We start from the raw sequence: 14,582 nt of genomic DNA on the forward strand, positions 1-14,582 counted from the left end.
TATACAATAGTGAGAACGAACTACTCATGTACGTTACAAGTACAACAATTTCAAAATATACAACACTAACCCACAGCTGATTTTGACGTCTGATATCTTGCCCAAAAGTCGAATGAGAATTGGAATTGGACGTAAAGCATATAATTGGTGTTGTGCAGTTAATTTTCTTGAATAAAAGGGGTTTTGAATTAATTATACCAACGTTGAAATAACTATATAATGGAGCTCGCAGCCTCAGCACGTTGTGGTATTAAAATGTTGCAGGTAAACAAGTGCACTTATTTTTTTATCTTTTCAAAAAACATTGTGTCATAACCCTATTTTAAACATACCTATATTTTGTTTCCTTCATAAAAGCTTGTACAACCTCCGGCTATGCAAGCATTATTGCAAATGCAGTCTCAGCAGTTGCGTCACAGGCAAACGAAACACTGGAATCCGAAATTCAAAAAGCTGCGCGCACAAAAATTTGTTAAGTTGGACTTACCTAATTTTCATGAGAAACCTGGCGATTTGACGCAAGAAGAAATACGTAGTCGTTTAAAGGAACGTGGTGTGCTACCACCTCGTCCTTGGCTCGAGCGCCCATTCCATATTAGTTGCACCGGCGGTATTTTTGAAGCTTACGTACCGCCAGAGGGTGATGGCAAAAAGTCATTCATTTCTTCAGTGGGTGCCAAACAAAAGCTTGAATTTCTCGAAAAGAAATCGAAAAGTGTTATGGCAGTACGTAAAATACGCTCATATGAAGAGGAATTCAGCACTGATGACTTCGCTAGTGAAGCGCAGGATATTTATATAGCAGCGCATAATCAAATGGCAGCGAAAAATAAACATCAGCTACGTGAATTCGTAACCGAACGTTGTTATCCAGAAATGATGCATAATGTACGTGATAAGACCATTCATTGGCGTTTCTTACAATCGTTGGAACCACCACGTCTAGTGCATGCTCGTGTTACTGATATCGTTAGCAAAGAAAATTTATATGCACAAGTTACGGTGCGTTTTCATACACAGCAAATGCTGGCTATTTACGATCGCTTTGGTCGTTTGATGCATGGTAGCGAAATATTAGCTAAGGATGTACTGGAATATGTAGTCTTTGAAAAGCATATTTCCAATGAATATGGCAAGTGGCGTTTACACGATAAAATCATACCAGATTGGTTGCCAGCAAAGGAACCGGCACCAATTACCTATCGCGTAATTGAAGAACCCGAAGAGGCAGTAGAACTTCTTGCTGAAGGTGATAAGAAATTGGAAGCAGGTGCAGAAAAACAGAATCAAGAGCATTTGGATAATATTGAATCGGCCGCACCAGTGTCGGCTGTAGAGGGTGCAAACGAAAACAAAGCGGTTAAATCGACGACGGCAAGTCCGTCCATTTGATTGTACTATTTGTTGGCAGGTTTAAGAATCAAAATGCTGGATTATCGAAAAATACAATAAAAGTGGTTACTGTACTAAAATAATGTACTAACGTATTTTTACAAAGTCTGGTGATTTCAATATAACTTGTCAACAATCCAAACAAAATCCTCAATATTTATTCGCATTGCATTGCATACTTTTAGGCGTGTAAATTCAGTTAATAAGTTCATACCACAATCGTATACAAATATCTGGCATATATTTAGGCGCTATAATTTAATACACAGCCTTTGCTGTAAATATATATATTTTTTTTGCATGTTCTCTGACTTTTGCATAAGAAATTTGAAACAAAATTATCTTAGATAATTGTATATGTGCGCATTTGCGTTCGGCTTAAATAAAAAAAAAACAAGCATTGTAAAATGAAACAGTTTATTTGTTTTTTTTTACAAATTGTGGTTTTATTCGTAATTTTGCAGTCTACATTGTTTAATTACTATTACAAAAATATTGTTGTTTATGAATTTAACCTTATATTTAATGTCTAATTAGAATTTGGGAAATAACCGTTATATACCGTTTTCAACAATTGTTAAAATATTGAATTTTGAAGTTCGTCTACATTCATAAGTAGATAATCTAATAAATATATACACATTCTATGTATATATTCCATAAATTAAAATATCATAATTTGATTATTTACAATTAATTGTAAAAATAATATCAGTGGAAATGAGAGATGCAAAATAAATAAACATTAAGTGTGCATGTTATACATAATATGTAACTACATACATATATACCCTATATAAAACTATAATATATATTATTTTATTATCACTTAAAAAACACGTGGAAAAAGGGATTGGCCAAAGGGGAGAATGGAATAGGGTGTGGAAGCCATTATATAATACATCACTTTCGCTCTCACTCTTTTTTTCGCACTTTCTCAAACGAAGCTGCTACTCGGTTCTTCTAGGTAAGCACATCGCGCCGATGTAGGCTGCTCAGCGGCGATGCTTAAATGCGTCTTGCGTGGAGCTATTTCATTTCCTGCAAAATGTTTGCTCGCAACATGTAACAGCAATGGAGCGTCTTCCGCAATGGTTGTAACGCTATTAGTCAAGCCCACTGTTGTATAGTTCTTAGGCAATGGTGTGGGTAATGTTGGTATACTCGTTGAAGGTGTTGTGGGCGTTGAAGCTGTCGATGAATTGGACATACATGTCGCAGCACCCCAATTCGATGGCTTAATGGGCAACACTTTCGGCTTAGGCGGCAATGGTGGTGGACCTTTGCAACTGTTAGTTCCCACTAATGCAGCAGCGTATTCAGATTCTAATGGCGTGGTAGTTGAATTCGCTGATAACGGCGTCGTGGGCTGGGTTTGGCGAGCCTCAACAGCGTTGAGTTGTGCAGACGCGTCTTGTTCCTGCTTTGCAGATGACACTGTTGCGTTGGCTTTCAGTTTATTTGTTATGGAAAGACGTGGTGCGGGTTGTGGACGTTCTTGCTGTGTTGGTTGTGGTGCCGTTTGTGCGGGTTGTTCCTCTGTGGCTGCAACTGACATGTGTGCGGGTGGTTTGTTTATGGGGCTGAGATTAGCGCGCGCCTTACGCAACTTCGAGGCGTTGAGATTCTCCTTATTCTTTAAAAAATCGGGCAGCTCAAAATTAATTTCAGTTCCACGTTGATCTTCTAAGCGTGCGAGTTGTGCGCGCTTCAAACCTTCGAGTAGTTCATCTAAAAAGTGTATAGAAATAGTAGTTACAAAACTAATTTCGCTTCACTTTAGATTTTTACTCACCTTGATTTTCAGCTACTCGCTCGGGCATTTGTAGTTTCACACCCGCTTTTAATTTAGCTATGATTGGCTTCTTTATGTCCAACAATGCAGCGCTCACTGCCGTAGGAGCAGCCAACTGACCATTACTAGCTGTTGTGTGGCTGCTTTGGTTGGTTTCCTCCGAATGCTGACTGCTTGTGGAGCGCTTCTTCAGCTTCAGTTTGAGGCTTTGAATATTGTTGTCACGACGACGTATGCGTTCGAAAATTGATGAAGTCTCCGAAGCGCAGTCGTCAGACTAAACAAAAAAAAAAGAATATATTATTATGAGCTTTTTACTTCGGGTTAAATTTTCTAACTCACCTTAAGCGAAGCGTGTTCGTTAACTTTGTCATTATGCGTCGTCAGTGGCTGTGTTTTTTCCGCACTGGCTGCTTCTACCTTCACTTGCATTAGTTCGGTAAATACTTTGTTGGTGATCTCATCCAAGGCACTTTGTGTGGAATGCGATACTGGTATGCTACTGCTACTAGTCGAGCGCAAGGCTCCGCCGTTTGTTTGCTTCAACGCGGTCGGAAAGGACACACTTTTTGTCGATGTTGAAGCCTTTGCTATTTTGGCCGCGCAACCATTACCATTTTGATAGTCATTGCCATGTAGTAGTGGTGGTGGCTTCAACCACACCGCTTGCAAACGCTGACCGTCCGCGTGTGTCACAGTTAGCGACAGATCAACTGGCTCCTGAGTTTCGCGCATCACCACCTGTACTGCATCTATATCATAGTTGTATTTATGCAGTATGGGACACACTACCTCTTGTAATTGTTTCTTGGGCTTACTCTTCACAGAGATTACTTTGCGATCGGGCAAATCCATTTTGAAGGCGACGCGCTGCTCAATTAGCACATCCTTGCCCACGAGTGTTTGTGATGAAGTTTGCAAATCAATCGATTTGGTAGTACCTTTCGCCACTACATCGTAATATTGATAGCTTAGACCACGTTTCTCCAACAAACGCTCGACCAGTTGGCCAACCGTTTCGTTGGCGCGTGCCTGCACCATAGTCGTGGAGGCATCACTCAAGATAACGCGACAGGTACCGGGTAATATCGATGCACCTGGCAAGCCATCGAACGAGGAGAGCGAAGAGCGGGAGCTGTGTATGTCGTGTTGCGAGTTCTGTACTGGTGCCAATTTCAAAGAATGACTGGAGAGTGGCACCAGCTTATTGGTTGTAGCTTTGCACTCAGCTGGCGCGTCGGCGTGGTCACGTGGCGCTTTGCTGCTGCTCGTTTTACGGTGCCATGGTAGTAAGCTCTTACGGCAACGATCCTCGGCATTGCTGGCCGATTTCTTGAGCTGTAAATAATAAATAAATAAACAGAATTTAATATATTTTTTGCGGCAATGAAGCTCTAAATGCGTTCACCTTCGATACGATGCTGCTCACTGTGACTGGCTGATGCGCCGGCGTTCTAAGCAATTCATCCAAATCTTCCGCTTTATACGGCAACGGTTGACGCTTCTCCTCCGCCTCTACGCAACTCTTATACATATCGGAACGTATGAAACGCTGATAGCTGTCAAATTTCATTAGATTAAAGATTTGCTTCTGTGCGGGTGCAAAAATATCCGGCTCCGCGCTCTCTAATTTCTCTTGTGTGAGGTTGCGCGCCTGTGAGTCTACATTCACTGGCTCCAAAGCGCCATTAGCCAGATGTTTTGAGAATATGGCCATTGCTTGTGTAGTGCGCCCATCGCTACTTTCCAGAGCACGATAACGCTCGCAAGCAGTCCAAAAGTATATATTCTCGGCGGAAAATTCCTTCTTCAAAAACTCGGCGAAGGTGTGCATGCCAGCAGGGTCTTCAAGCAGCCGTTCAAAAGCTGTACCCCAAGCAGTCACACCACCAACACCGTTATCTGCAGCTGGTGCCAACGTGGTCTTCAGCTGTGGTATCTTTAGCTGGTTTATGCAACTGCTAACCTTGCTGTTGCCACTATTGCTAGTGGTGTTTGTTGTTGCAAGCGTGGCGGCTGCCACTGCATTCGCATTTCGTGTGGCAACTAAGGCTGCCGCCGACGTCGCTATCTGATGCTGGCTATGCGTCTGCTTGAGCTCATCATGGCAGTCGTTGTGATGCATGGACTTGATATAGACGTCATTGTCGGATGCGGTCATCGATGAGGAGCGTCGCACTAGTGGACTGAGATGCTGATGCTGGCCGGATTGCTGTTGCAATTGCAACTGTTGGAGGGCGCGTTTGTCGGTGCGTGGCGTGCGAAAGGACGATTGACCCCAGGCCCGACGGAATGGTGAGGCATTAGCGGGGAGATTGGAATTCTACAAACATACAAAGGGTAAATCAGTTATCATTATTCGAATGGTAATATTTGAGTATATGTAGATGTGTAAATATATATGGAAATGTATGTACATATATAAAAGTCGGCGAAGATCGGTAAAGTTCATATTTTGGTTCATACTACAGGAAGTTCTTTAAGAGAATTTATTTCAACTATAATCAAAATAAATCGGTATATTTTTTGGTATGTCATCTTCATGATCATAAAATTTACAAATCGTGCGTAATACAATCGTGTTTTTCAAAGATCCCATGCTCTGCTGTCGGCAAGAAAACCAGATAAACTCTTGAACTTTGTTGGACATGTTTTTCTATTGTAAAGATGACAAAATAACAACACAACAACAGAAGAGAAGAGTGTGGTGAAAATATGTGGTAATCGCAGACAACTATAGAAAAATAGTTGGGGCCAGAGCAAATTGAGTGATATCGCGCACAAATAAAGGTGCAGCGACAAAAAATAAATGAAAATAAAAATATGAAAACAGTAAATTAGTTTGAGCTGTCAAGTGTTTGCGCAAATATGGTCATAATAATTACATACATATACACTACTACAGTGCGTTGCGAAATAACTGTAACGCAGTGAACATGCGTATATCTTTTATTTAAGCAGGCGCTTGAACTACATTTTAAATTTCAAAATCCGAAATTCTTTCAAAGAGTGGTCAACCAAAATGGTACATTTTTGTTTATTTATTTATTAATATAAAAAAAATAAGTTGAAGTTTGATTAAAAATACGAAAATACTTTTTCGACTACCTAATATTTAGATAACTTACATACTTAAAATACCTTTTTTGCAAAATTTGTAGTTCAAAAAATATGTCACTAACATTGAATATAAATTTCAATTCCACTTGCACATTTTTTGCGCAGCACTGTATTTCGTACAAAAATTTTGAAAGTTTTTTAAGCTGCGACTCATCTGTCAAGCAACGATCAACGAAAGCACAAATGGTTTTCCAAATCTAAGTACATGAAGTCAAACCATAACAACAACAAATTGTTAATATTAAAATCAAAACTATCGTTGTAAAATAGTGGAGTTAGTGCCAAAGTTTGTACATATGCATTTATATGGAGTAGCTGGGCTAATAACACGAGCGTTGCATGCAATATTCGGCAAAGCAGACCATGCAACAAGTGCTGTTTTATTGCTTTTACGGTCCAAATATCTTATGATTAAGCAAAATTGATGCGCTTATAGTATATACACACATATTTATATACATTATCACAAAAAAGTACCCGGATATTGTAAATAAAACCCAAAATTTGAATTATTCTTCAATATTTAGTTTGTCGCCTTTAAAGTAATCCCCACCAGAGGGAACAAGAAAAAATCACACGCAGCCAAATTTGGTGAATACGGTGGTTGATCGACGGTATTCATTGCGTTCTTGGCTTTAAATTCGCTCACAATAGTGGCTCGATGCGACAGTGAATTATCATCGTGTAAAATCCATGGATTGTTCTTCCACAATTTTGCTCGTTTTCGCCAGATGTTCTCACGCAAACGCCACAATTCGGACAAATACAACTCCTTATTGACCCTCTGCCCCTCCAAAAAAAAAAATCATGAAATAAAAAATTTTAGAAAAATTCTGTGTTCGATATTTTTATGCATTATAAAAATTGCAACGCACAACTAATGTGTACCGACTTAAGCAACTCTTGTAAACAAACTGGTTGACAGATCGCGCTCATATTTGGCATAGTAATTAAGAATAGTCCTACCAACTTAGCAAAATACATTTTTTTGAAACATCATTTAACCGGTGAATTTAATTACAAATTCCGGGAGCTTTTTTGTTACAATTTTATATGGTATATACATATATCTATAAATATGTAATTTCAAAAGAAACAGATGAATCGACTACATCACACCTCGTTCTCCTGCGCACTCGCATTATTATCAATAATTGTAATTCACTGCTGAAAATTCACCAGCTTTTCACTGTGAGGATTAATGGCAGATTTTTTCATAAAATCATCCACGTTTGCATGTCTGTAGTTACATACTGAAGTATGTATGCATGTAGATAACAACAATTTCTAATTTCCATTTCATGTGGTTATGCGCATCGCGTGAAGACATAATTGAAAGCAATTAAAAATAACAAAAAAAGAGTCTCACATAAATTCCTAATTGGTTTGTATAGAAATTTTAAATAAAAGAAGGCTCCGTTACACCGAATTGTCACTAGACGTTTGTTGATGTTGCAGAATGAGATTGAGATAAGCATGAATAGTATTAAAATAAAGAGTTTATGATGTCTTATCATTTTTTTATGAAACTTTTTCGGCAAATGTAAGAAACTTTTCGGAAAAAAATCGAAATTGGTAAACCACATAACCGCGTTCAAGGGCTCTCGATGAGTATATATTAATTTTCTTTGATTCAATTTGTATATCGAAGTCCTTTGATTTTTTTATATTTTGATCCGGAATTTCGCGTCCGGTTACGTTTTCAGATTTAGTGTACCAGACATACAGTTGATATAAGAAATGCGCCTGTGAAGGGTATTACACTATATACAGCCGTAATTAAGTTGTTTTCTTGTTTCAATGATGTTATTCTTATTCACACCTATTTATAGTAGCCGGAACCAAAACACAGCACAGTAATAATCGTCTGACTAATTAGTATATCATTAGCTCTGCTGGCATCCGACTGGTTTTGGACGAACTTTTCCAATTCAAACAACAATTTCGACAGTCTACTCACGAACAACACTGTTATATTTGTACCATAGTGTAGATGTTGATGCTCTGTAAAGAGTGATTTAAAGGAAATAGGTTCTGACTGACATTCACATATCAAACTCAAGCACGAATTTTCACGATTACTTTCCAAATTTTTGCTAAGTTATGTAATTTCGGCACGTAAAGATGGCTCGTACGTGTTTGTGATAACACTGCCGAATTCTACCAAAATTTTAGAGCAAACATTAGGGTGGTATATATTTTTTGTAGCTTTCTTTATTTGCGGTTAGCAGCCATATTAGGTGGTCGTGAAACTAATCTATATTAATATTATAAAGAGGACATAGATTTGAAAAATTCTTTCACCGTTAAGAAGCTACACTTTCTCGGGTGATCTTCGGCTAATTATATATTTAATTATATTTTCAAAAAGGATATGGATCTTTACTAAAACGCCCATAATGTAACCCAAAGTGTAAAAAATTACCCAAAAAATCTCGTTGTTCGTTGTTGTTGTAGCGCCAGAATTTGGTCGAGTTGACAGTTCTTGGTCAATGTCAAGTAATAAATGACAACCGGTCGTGACCGGAATGGAATATTATTATATATAACAGGTGATCCAAGTAGAGGTACTTTTTTTCAATAGCCGCTTTTGACAGAGTACGCGTGAGTCGTGTCCAGCTGTCATGTTATTTTTATTCAGTATTGTTTGGCATTTCATTATGTCTGAATAACGTTTTCAAATCGTTCAACTTTATTACGAAAATTCACGTTCTGCAAAGAATGTGTTTCACGTGCTTCGCTCAACTTATGGCCAAGATAAGCGGCCTACTGAGCGTACTATTCGCAACACCATCACCCATCTTGAGACCCAGCATTCATTATTGGATAATAATATATTAATATTATATAACGCAGTGAAGAAAATATAGCAGCCCCAGCTGAGAGTGTACACAAAGCCCGTGGAGAGTCCACTCGGCGCCGTTCGCAGCAACTCGGACTGACATATGACACGATTTGGTGCATTTTACGTCGAGATCTTAAATTGAAAGCGTACGCAATACAGCTTCTGCAAAAACTGAAGGTAATCACCTTTCCAAGCGACAGTTCCAAGAAGATCTGACGTTTTCGAGCCAAATTGTGTTCAGCCCTGAGGCCCATTTGTGGCTCAACGGGTCTGTAAACAAGCAAAATTGCCACATTTGGGACGAAAAGCAACCTGAAGAGATTCAAGAGCTGCCATTTCATCTAAAAAGAACAACGGTTTGATGTGTATTGTGGGCCGGTGGAAACATCGGTCCACATTTCTTCAAAAATGATGCCGATGAGAACGGCATCATGATCTCGGAGACATTTGGTTTCAATAAGACGTTTGAGCCTGTCGGCCTCCAAGATCGTGTGATATCACACCGTTAGATTTTTTCCTGTGGGGACATGTAAAGTCTAAAGTCTCTGCGGACAAGCCTTGGAGCAATCATTCGCCAGTCGAAATGCTCGAACGTGTAATCGAAAATTGGACTCAACGGATGGACCATCTGAGGCGTAGCCGCGGCCAATATTTAAAAGAGTTAATTTTCAAAAAATAAATGCCAAAGAATGTTCTTTCGAATGATATTAAGCATTCCACATTAAATTTGAAGTTTTTGTGTTTTTTCTTAAAAAAAAAAAATTAGCGAACCTCGAAATGGATCAACTCTTATTTATTGGTCAATATGTGGAAGTATCTTAATGTAATTTAGAGGGAGTCTTTTATATATTGCAGAGGGGGGTATTAAATAGACCAAAAACTGATAATTTTCTTGCTGTAGCGATCGTTCAATTCTCTTGGACGACTAAATACGTAGCCGCATCTACGTGACTCAGACACTTAACTTTCTATATAACAAAACTGAAATATATTTAACCTTGGCCTCGTAAATACAATACTTCCGGCTTTTGTTTTTATTTATTTGGCATTTGTGAAATGAAACGAAACCGAATTATTAGAGATCATTTCATCTCAATACTTTTGAGAATGAAGTACTTTGCTGACAATTATTTCTGGAAGTTTTTATTATACTTTATGGGTATACCAGTACTGGTAGTAATATCGAGAGCAAGTACACTGTAATCTCTGGAGTTAGAAACGAGTAAACTTCTTCTTCACACTTCTCAAAGTAACGATTTCGAGCAACAATATCCAGCAATTGATTGTCTGTATGTATGGAAGTGTAAGTATATACTTATTTGGGAATTTACGCTGAAGTTTCCGCTTGACACACGACCGACTCACCAAAGGGCGGTGCGCTAGTCAATTAATTGACAAATAAACGATTTTAAAATATTTGTACTGTATCTTCAATATTTAACTTTTGCATGTTTGAAGACAAAGTGGTTGAAAAGCTACAAGCCAAACTCGCTGAAATCCACGACTTTAGCGCACTTAAGCCGCTGTTCGCTGGCACGCACTCCAACTCGCTCTCCGCTGCGGCACTATCGCACGACCGACCGACAAACTAGCAGACTGACTAATACGCGAGCTTAATGCAGCATTGGGAGCGATCGCTGTCAGTACACATATATACACATTTAGTTTAGTAAAATTGTTTGTTTGGCACGGCTGAACGACTACGACGGCTTTTGCGAGCGAGCGCAATGAGTTGAGCGTCAAGTGCGCGCCGAAGGAAAGTGAACACAATTGAGGTCATACAATATTTATGTGCTAAAATATCAGTATCTGTGTGCGTTCGTGTATATGTATATGCGTGTATGTGTGCAATTGCAGTAACAACAGCGACAACACCACAATATGGCTGATGATGATCATGATGATTGTTGCTTGCTGGCGCATTGGCGCTGGGTCGGCAGAGTGGGCGGCATAGCGCAGTGAAGAGCTAGCAGCTAGCACTGTGACATTTTGAGTACATGAAAAGTGTATGAAAGTCGCGCTTAATTGAAAACGCTCAGCCATTTGAGTGCATGTTGCTTAGAAATAAGCAATTCGGTTGGATTATTGTGGAGTAGAACATACCCATACATAAATATGGGTATATATTCAGAATAATTTAAATTTGGGAGCGTCAACTACATATGTACATACAATATGTATGTGCGTGTGAGCGTGCACTAGCTAATAGGGGCGTTTGAAAATGTGTGTAAAAATGCGGCAAAGTGGAGCCAAGTCACATGCAATGAGAAAATGAAGCGAGAACATTACAAAAACAAGAATAATTCATACAACAAAACAATAAACCAAATCGCTGTGGTAATTGCAACAATTGTTCGTCGCTTTGACAACGCACAATTTGTTGTCATCAACATTATACAAGCAAGTAGTTGTAGCTGGTGCGGCTCTGAAGCAAACGCACAATTGTCAAACCATGCTAGCGGACACAACAACAACAAGCATACAGCGAATAATGGGCATAAATGCAAATGCAAAGCTCGTGTCTACGTACTGTACACGCTGGCTAATTGCTGGGAGTGTCGGAAACCTGCAATTTCGTCACAAATAACTTAAATTCAAGCAGCAAATTATTTGAGGGATGACATGTCTTTATGAGTTTCAAAAAATCTATTTTTTTTATTGTCTTATTAAATTCTACAACACCTCTAGAAAATTGTTCTAAATTTTGAAGTTGATCCGAGTAATAGTTTCGGAGATAAAGCCACGAGAACTTGCGCGCTCGAGGCTAGCTAGGCTAAGAGCGCCGTCTTTAAACGCGTTTTTCTCGAAACTGTGTTTTTGAAGTCGGTTGTCAAAATTTTTCGAGAATATACTTCACCGATCTTTATGAAATTTTGCACAGGTCTTAGAGATGAAATTCTTAAAATTGATTTTTTTTCGAATATTTTTTTTTTTTTACAAATATTTGAAAAAAAATTCTCGCGAAATTTTCACAGTAATTTTTATTTTTTGTAAAAAATTCTGGCAAAAATGCAATTTTCAGTTTCTTTTCCTTCGTCCAAGTTCTAAATTAAGGTTTTAACTAAAACGCATATTTTTCACTTTATATGATTCTGTAAGGAGTTATCCTGTCAAGGCGGGGTCATCTTTTTCCGAGGGGGTCACCGGAAATGGCGTTATAATGACCGAGTTAAAAATCTTTTTTTCCCAAAATTTCAGAATTTATTTATTAATAGTGTATGTTTGTAACAATATTTATATGAGAAAAAAATTTCTGAAAAAAGATCATGTAACCACTTAGGGTTTCCTTAGATAAAAAAACAGTGTTTTTTTAGCAAAACTTTTTTTGCTTACTGTGAGATTAAAAAAAAATATATTTTGATCGTTTCTAACTTTAAAACTAACATACTAAAATCGATATATGTATTTTGATTTGATCACTATACATTTTCCTTTATGTTCTGTGTATATTTCTTCATACAACGACCTACCAGTTTTTTGATCTGATCAGAAGTCGAACTTGGACAGGTCAAAAAATTTGATTTTTCATTAAAATCGCCAGCATTTCGGTGGTTCGAAATAGCTTTTATACCGATAGTTTCTTAAGCAAAGTCGTTCACAATGATTCGTATAAGATTACTCGCTTGCGCGATTTTATAGAAAAAACTCTGAACTAACTCTAATGTGTAGACTCATTGTGCGGACAATATTTTTTAGTAGAGAATTTTTTTAGGTTTCATCCAAGGAGAAGGCTGGAATCACTGCCTAACGCGTTGATGCAATCTCTAAAGAAATTGTCCAGATCGGTTCACTATAGTAGCATATACATACATATGTATGTATCTGCCATACAAACTGAACGATGGAGCTTCTTTAGACATTTTTTTCATTGACGAACTATCTTCATAAAATTTAGCATGGGTTATTATCCATGGCAACGGAGCACAATGCGTAGAGAAACTTATAGCTTTGGAGCAACCTAAGTTAACGTTTTATTTTATGGAAAAAATTTGAAAATATTTTTTTAAGGAGTTACATGGATTTATGAGTTTAAAAAAATTGAATTTTTTATTCTCTTATTAAATTCTACAACACCTCTAGAATATTGTCCTAAATTTTTAAGTTGATCTGAGTAATAGTTTCGGAGATACAGCCTTGAGGACTTGTCCACTTGTGTCCCATTTTTTGAAACGACCTCAAACGATCTTCATGAAATTTTACACAGGTCTTTTAGATACAATTTTAAAGACGTGGACGAAGGATTTTTTTTTCGATTACAACTTTTTGAAAAAAAAGATGTCGCAGAACCCACCACGCAGAACTCTTATTCTTGAAATCTACTATTATTTTGATTTAATTTTCAGAGCGGAAAAATTTTGTCTAATATTGACTTTTTCTATGCTAACTTTTAATTATAGTCTTCGATTTTTATTCTAAAAAAAAATATTTTTATATTCGGTATTTGTAGGTTTTTCACATTGACACCTCTTTGAAATAAATAAATATTCGTGCGAGCGGTTTTCTAGCATATTGCTTGTGAATTTTGCTGTAAGTTTGTTGGCTGTCTTAAAATAGAGGTGGTTCGCCTAGACTGAACTACCGTTTGATAAGCTTGCGTCAAAATCGAGCTTCCTTGCAGCGGAAATAGGTTACAAGTTATTACTTTAGTCGAACTCTATTTGAAAAGTCGATAGTTCAAGTGACTTTCCAATCAAGATGGATATATTCATATTAAAATAAAATTTGAGTTTTGGTTATAAAATGGTTATATATTGGTTATTATATCTGACAGCGAGTTTTATTTTTGTTTTTTGAAGATATTTTGTTTTCCATTTAAGATGACGATATACATATGTATAGCGTTTACTAATTTGCTTTCGCACAATCTACTATTCAAAACAAAATTATTTTTAATTATTATTTTAAGCTCGAGCATATAGTAAATTACGCTCGCGACTGTAGACGCATGCAAACTGGTTGTAACGCTAGTAAATTCATTTTCTATTTTATTTGAGACAGCACTTCCCGCAATTTTGAAGTTGAATGATTTCAGCCGGGCAAAGAGAAAATAAAAATATGACAAAAGTCAGCGATGAGCAAAGTCAAAGGGCAACGCGAACGCATGCGAATATTTATGCGTACTTATGTTCATACATACAGGCATATACACTTTTAGTGCGTGATGTTTTTCATATGAATGGCTCTGACTTGTTTAACCGGAAGACAAAAAGTCAGCACATAAAACATAGCGCAAAAAAAAATAAATAAATAAAGAGATGAAATTAATGCCGAATAATTAAACAGGAAAGCACGAATGTTAGCTAAATTAAGTAACTTTAAAAAAATTTTGTTAAATAGTAAGCTTGGTGGCGAAGTATGAAGAAGGAACGCACGAGGTGGTGCTAAAACTTAATATTATAGAAAAATAATTTTTTTTTTTGAGGTTAGATA

General features: G+C 37.5%; 2 protein-coding genes across 3 annotated transcripts in view; one reads left to right on the plus strand and one right to left on the minus strand.

Moving 5' to 3' along the window:
* Positions 1 to 99: 99 nt before the first annotated feature.
* LOC120767039 (probable 39S ribosomal protein L45, mitochondrial) lies at positions 100 to 1,487 on the plus strand. The gene is made up of 2 exons (XM_040092886.1): positions 100 to 264; positions 358 to 1,487. Exons 1-2 carry the CDS (start codon positions 220 to 222, stop codon positions 1,390 to 1,392), a joined length of 1,080 nt encoding a protein of 359 aa, XP_039948820.1. The 5' UTR covers positions 100 to 219; the 3' UTR covers positions 1,393 to 1,487.
* A 329-nt stretch (positions 1,488 to 1,816) lies between these two features.
* Positions 1,817 to 14,582, minus strand: part of LOC120767038 (regulator of G-protein signaling loco) — a 54,190-nt gene continuing 41,424 nt past the window's right edge. For both annotated transcript variants that reach the window (XM_040092883.1, XM_040092884.1), the window contains 4 exons: positions 4,596 to 5,510; positions 3,530 to 4,525; positions 3,188 to 3,464; positions 1,817 to 3,123 (listed from right to left, as the gene is read on the minus strand). In XM_040092883.1, coding sequence (XP_039948817.1) covers positions 2,330 to 3,123; positions 3,188 to 3,464; positions 3,530 to 4,525; positions 4,596 to 5,510 — 2,982 coding nt within the window. In that variant the 3' untranslated portion in view covers positions 1,817 to 2,329. The remainder of the gene's footprint in view (positions 3,124 to 3,187; positions 3,465 to 3,529; positions 4,526 to 4,595; positions 5,511 to 14,582) is intronic.

Source organism: Bactrocera tryoni, chromosome 1 (assembly GCF_016617805.1).
Source record: "Bactrocera tryoni isolate S06 chromosome 1, CSIRO_BtryS06_freeze2, whole genome shotgun sequence".
In the NCBI taxonomy this organism is placed as follows: Eukaryota; Metazoa; Arthropoda; class Insecta; order Diptera; family Tephritidae; genus Bactrocera; species Bactrocera tryoni.